Consider the following 6,138-nt stretch of genomic DNA (forward strand, 5'->3'; position numbering starts at 1 on the left):
AACTGAGTCAAGGAAAGATTGGATGAATACATGAGTAGTAAGAGGTGGTTATAGTTGGGAGCTGGAAGGGACATCATTGATGGGCTAACAAAACTGTCCCTTTACAATTTTATGAAAATTTATGAAACTGAAGAATATAGAGTAAAATATGCGTTCAGTAAAAAGTTTTCATGTACAAAAATAACACGTATTATATATATATATATCGCAATGGATTGAAAACATACACACTTTACAATCCAGATGTTGCTATATTGGTCAGATAGTTTTAACTGAGGAGTTCCTCATCTTGTTTAATGTTTACGATAATTAAGTATTCGCTTTCATCTTACTTAGAAATGATTCTCGTTGTCCAAACGCTTTTATTAGAAATTATGACTCACAAAAAAGTAGAATAAATTAGCGTAGAAAAGAAAGAAAAATGTCACAAAAACAGTAACATTTATGTCATGGAATGCGTATAAATTAATTATTTGTCTGAAGTTGAGTTAAATTTATAAAATGGTTAAAAACAAAATAGCATGCCAAAAATATTAACATGATCCGACAGATTTGTGAACGATCTGACGACGTCACGGACCTGACTTCTTAGAAACCGTGAGATTAATTAGTTTAGTTTAAATTCTAACGTGCTAGCACATAATAGAAATCATTCATGACCCTGTAAGACTCTTAGCTCTTATTTTATAACATCTTTATTAAATCATGACGTTTAAAGAAATGAAACAGTGCCGTTTTACAAGAGAATATTATACTAACTCCTTCTCATCATCATCATCCATTGGCCATGTTTATATTAAAATTTAAACAAGCTCAGTAGAGCACGAGATCTTGTTCATCTCGAGCCACACGCACGTGGCACGTGCCGTATGTCAGGCATCAAATGCTTCAATCATCATTTAATGTTGATATCAGAGCAGTAACATATCAAATTCCCACCGAGGCTAAGAGACCCTTATATAGACCAGTACTTGTACGTGTCAGGATCATCTTTAAGTTGCTTAATTAATGCAGACTGAGAGGCGGGAACTTTGACTGAAGAACGTCTTAAATACATATCAACTGAGACTTACGGATAGTATTTTGTGAGAACACGACTTTGTTTAAATGTTTGTTTGTTTGAATTCAGTTGTGCAAGATAAAGTAATTTTTAACCAAGCCATATTTGGCATGAAAGCAAGGGCCAACTATGCATTCTTTAACGACCGAATTCTTGCAATGTGCTGTAGAGATTCTATGATTAGTCAATTTTTTTTTATGAATACAGTGCTCATTTGCAAATTTTGTTGTTGTTTTTTATTCTCGCTTTGCCAATATTTACGAAAACAGGCATACGTTACTTTCATGTCCCCCATTGAGCAGAAAGCTTGAGAAAAAAAAAGAAAGAAAGACAACAAAAACGTGTCGAAAAAAATAAAACTCTACATTCCTGCACAAATAATAGAATATTCTGATAACTAATAATGACAAAATGAATAAAACGTTTCAAGTTTTAAGACTACTTAGTATATTCAAACCACTGTTATCAGGTGTCCTCCGGTGGGTCAGTTGTAAAATCCGGAGTTCGATTCCCGCGGTGGACATAGCCCAAATAGTTTACTGTGTAGCTTTGTGCCAACAACAAAAATTATTAGGCTGTCTGTCTTCGTAAATAACATTTTTTTATATTGAATTACAATTAATCCACTGGTATTAGGCTCTGTTATTTAATAAATTACATTATAATTATTTCTTATTTAAGCACGTTGACATTACCCTGAGTAGCAAAGTTTGATAATAATTGTGTTTTATTATAACTTGAACCAAGTAACTGTAAAAGTGTGATATAACTGGTAGATAGATGAGGAGTGTGGATGGTCGTCGTTATAGTAATTGCCATTCTATAAAATAATATAAAAATTCAGCGTAGTTAGGCTTCACTTATTCACTTGTTATTTTTCTCCACAGACAACAGCCCCGAAAGATGCGTGTCTACCGCAGAAGCAGACTCCAGCACGAGTATCGCCGAGATGTCTGTCCCGCTGAAACCTGCTAGCCCTAAGTCTCCTGCCTACCTCTCCCGCCTCCTCGACTACTCCATCCCTCTTCCTTTAATGCCTTACTTTAGGGAAGAGCAAAAGGAACCATTAAGTTTAACTGTGGATCATATTCCTTCTACATACAAAGCTGATCACGTTGATGTTGAGACAACAAGGCCTCTTGAGGATGTAATTTTTCAAGAGCATCTGGTGGTTTCAGAAATGAAACTGGCTATTAGCCATTCCTGTTCCGATTGTGGTAAGGTGTACAGCACCAGTAGCAATCTAGCTCGCCACAGGCAGACCCATCGTAATGTTGCAGACAAGAAAGCTCGTAAATGTCCTCATTGTCAGAAAGTGTATGTGTCCATGCCAGCGTACAGCATGCACGTGCGCACCCACAGTCAGGGTTGTCAGTGTGTGTACTGTGGCAAGTGCTTTAGTCGACCCTGGCTTCTCCAGGGGCACATTCGTACCCATACAGGTGAAAAGCCATTCTTATGCCCAATCTGTAACAAGGCATTTGCTGATAAATCCAACCTGAGAGCCCATATCCAAACCCATTCCTCCACTAAACCCTATATCTGCCAACGATGTGGTAAGGCTTTCGCTCTCAAAAGTTACCTTTACAAGCACGAAGAGTCCTCGTGCATGCGCTTAAACCGACAGCAGAAATTAAGTCGAGGATCAAATAGATACTCTTCTCAAGAGGTTTTGTCAAAAGAACAGTCATTTACTCCCAGTCCAGAGGCATCTTCTCAACTTCTTCATGAGTAAATGTGAACCATGAAAATGTATTGGTATTTACGAAATAAGTGATGGAATAATAATACCGATCCTAAAGAAACAATATTTTTGTCATTAACAAGTGTAAAGGGATTGTTCACCTTGTGGATAAGTGCAGAGTCCACAAATTCCGTTTGATTGTAAAAAACGAGAACTCATTTTTACGTCGAGCAACGTAGTAAGAAAAGAGACACATCTGCATCACATTTAATCTTAATGCGTTTATCTTTTATAACCACTATTTTATGAAACACATAAAACTTAGCATAGTCTTCATTTACAAACAGAGAACAAAGAATATTATATAACACGTTTGTTTTGCATAGATCTTAACATTTCAAAATAGTTTTACCGACCATCAAAGCATGCTGAAGATGGAGGATAGTTTTCCTTCCCGTTATTCCAATCTTGACATTAATCACTCCAGGTGCATCCATTGAAAGTGAAAGCGTTTTGTTACAGGCATACAGCTATTAAATTCCATTTTATAAGATAGTACAACAATGTTTTATACAAAGATAACCAGAAGACATATCGTCCTGGTTGTCATCTATCGTGGGAAAGTGGTTTTGGTGAGCACGAAATCGTTTTTGTATATTTCATAAACTTCAATGAATCCTTTCAAATGAAAATGTTCTAAGTATTAATGTGTCCGATTAAACGGTCATTTATTGGTTCTAATTTAAAAAGGAGTCATCTACGTAATTAATAATTTTCAATCAAATACAGCAAACATATGCACAATTCATCACAGAGTAAGTAAGTAAGGACCAACATTTTTTTCATTACTGATTTTATAGTAATACAATGTATTTTATTAAAATATTTCAAAGTTTTCTGTGCGAATGTTTGTCGTGTTATAAGCTTTGGGTGGACGAAACGTCCAATATTAAAAGTTTTTTAACTGGCGTCCGTTGCTCTAGAACTACATTAACATTTGGAGATATTTTGATTATTAGTTAGTTTCGTGGATTTGGAGAGTAATTTTCCACTAATTCCAATTTTGTACGATGATATTTTTATAATATAATTGATTGCCATGCGTTTACTAATTATCTAATTGTAACACTGAATGGTATCGTATTAATTTCAATACTTGTGTTGTTCATGTTTATTGAAAAAAATATATTTAAAAAGATCAAATGCAATAATTTATCAATTTTATTTATGATTCATAAAATATTTATAACTTCATTGAAGCTGTCGGGTTTTATCTTTGTCTTATGGTTGGTACAACATTCAAGACATCCGCTAAGATAGTTATAAAAGATAACAGTTGGTAATATATGTGTAATAAGTTATTTGATATGTGACAATATATAGATATATATGTCGTTGTGATACTTTGGTAAAAGTATGTCCTTAAAGTAACAAAAATAAAATTCTAGAATGGTACAAATTTTATTACATTTTTATCTTAACTGTTTTGTTGTATTTGTCACACTGGTAACTACACTTCGGATGTTTAGTTAACTGTTATACAGAGCTACTACAATGACATCTCACCCAGGAATAATAAAACCCTCTCATTCAATATCTATCAAAAACAGCAAGTTTTAGAAAAAAGCTCATTTGGAAATGATGCGAGGGTTAGTCGCCCTTTGTAAGAACGATGTCCCAGGTCACGTGCTACACTTGGGACTACTTCTTCCGTTGTCTGTTATGATATTCAAGACATCACGCTGTTGGCCAACTCCTCAATTTCCGTTGTAAAAACTTCCGAAAGGACTACAAACTCAATTTCAGCACATTCTTCTCGGCAAACTTGCCACCAATCACTCGCTGTACGTGTACGAAAGTTTTCAAGTCAAAGTTTAAACAGACCAAATACGCAGACGTTAATGGGTGCGCAGTCAGGTGGATTTACAGGTATGTCGGATAAGGGAATGGCTTTCTTGGCGTTCTGGCCATACTGAACACGAATTTCATCTCGCATCATTGATGGCAATATGTTCTCCTAATAGTAACTAATAATCCCCTTTGGTTCATTGTGTATTTTGGGAAGTTTACATTTCCCACCATTTAAACCATCCGTGGCAACTATAACGTTAGGTTAAAAACCTTATATCCATATTGAAAGATCAGTTGTTGTCATAGTTATTCAACCACATCTAGGTATTACAACAAACTTATACACTCGTGGTTTATGCTTCTTCACAACCACAACATCATTGTAAATTATCTTGTGCATGGGCGATTTGCATACAAGCAGTCACTTTCTGGGTGAGGTTAGATAGACTTTCTGGACGACTAGTCCTGCTTAGGTTGTTTTACGTCCTCGGATGGGTTTCTTGGGCTTCCTTTGTCGATATTACTATTCAAATGTTATAGACAGTCATCTTTAAAATTAGTTTGTCCCGGACTTTGTCTCTCATTCCCTTATAACTATCCTTCCTCAGAACTATGAACGTGCAGACCAAACTCAATTTTACTCTGGGCGGTATTGCACTGTCGAATAGCTGGGAAGTTTTCGTGAGCCAAATATGTAGGTGATAAACATATCGCCCTGGCGTCACGGTTTACACCTGTAGCGAAACGCTACCACATGAGCATATGCAATTCGTTCTTACGAAATACGACATAACCCTCATCATATTATTACAGCTACAGTGTTAAAGTTAGGTTTTGAAATACTGAAAAATGGATAAAAGTTTCCCTTGAAAAGAGGTCTTTGACCAAAATAATGAGTTTTTTCTCACTTGTGGTATTTAAATCTAGTTTGTATCAAACTACGTGGTTTCAGATATTGTATTTTTTTCCAAATTGAAGTTAAAGATAGGTAAACAATAACATTTGTGTTTAAAAAAAACGAAGGTTATAAATTTTTATCTTTGTACCAAAAGCAAAAACAACAGAACTATATTTAAGAAGTCCTTGGACAACCTTAAATAGTGATTAGTATTGTTTTCTAACACTAAAAACAAAAAAAAATTAAATTTCTTACTAGTTATTTTAAATTTAAATTTCTGACCTCAAGGTGGTTGTTAAGCAGAATGACGTTATATACGTATTGGATTAATAAGGTAATTTTTGCTATTTTAAATATATTTTTTAAACACAAAAACATGAAACTATGAAAACTAAAATAACTTATACAGGCCGATATGTTTTGAATTTCTTCATAGTGTGTAGTTTTCTAGTCTTATTTATTTATTTATTATTTCTGGTATTTATTGATGTGTTTTGTTTCTTTGTGTTTTTTTTCTTTTTGCATAATTGGAATACATTTATCAAAAATAAATTTTTTTTCTGCTTTGAGTACAAGTTTTCTGCCTGCTTACTCTCACACGTTTTGATATATAGCCAGGTGATTAGGGCGCTCGACTCGCAATCA

At 34.6% G+C, this 6,138-nt stretch overlaps 1 protein-coding gene across 1 annotated transcript in view; it reads left to right on the forward strand.

The window, feature by feature from the left end:
• LOC106465111 (zinc finger protein SNAI2-like) overlaps positions 1-3,895 on the forward strand; it is a 6,693-nt gene extending 2,798 nt beyond the window's left edge. The window contains exon 2 of the mRNA XM_013925307.2: positions 1,948-3,895. Within this exon, the coding sequence (XP_013780761.2) occupies positions 1,948-2,795 (848 nt within the window). The 3' untranslated portion in view covers positions 2,796-3,895. The remainder of the gene's footprint in view (positions 1-1,947) is intronic.
• The last annotated feature ends 2,243 nt before the right edge of the window (positions 3,896-6,138 follow it).

Source organism: Limulus polyphemus, unplaced genomic scaffold (genome assembly GCF_000517525.1).
Source record: "Limulus polyphemus unplaced genomic scaffold, Limulus_polyphemus-2.1.2 Scaffold1840, whole genome shotgun sequence".
Lineage (NCBI taxonomy): Eukaryota > Metazoa > Arthropoda > Merostomata > Xiphosura > Limulidae > Limulus > Limulus polyphemus.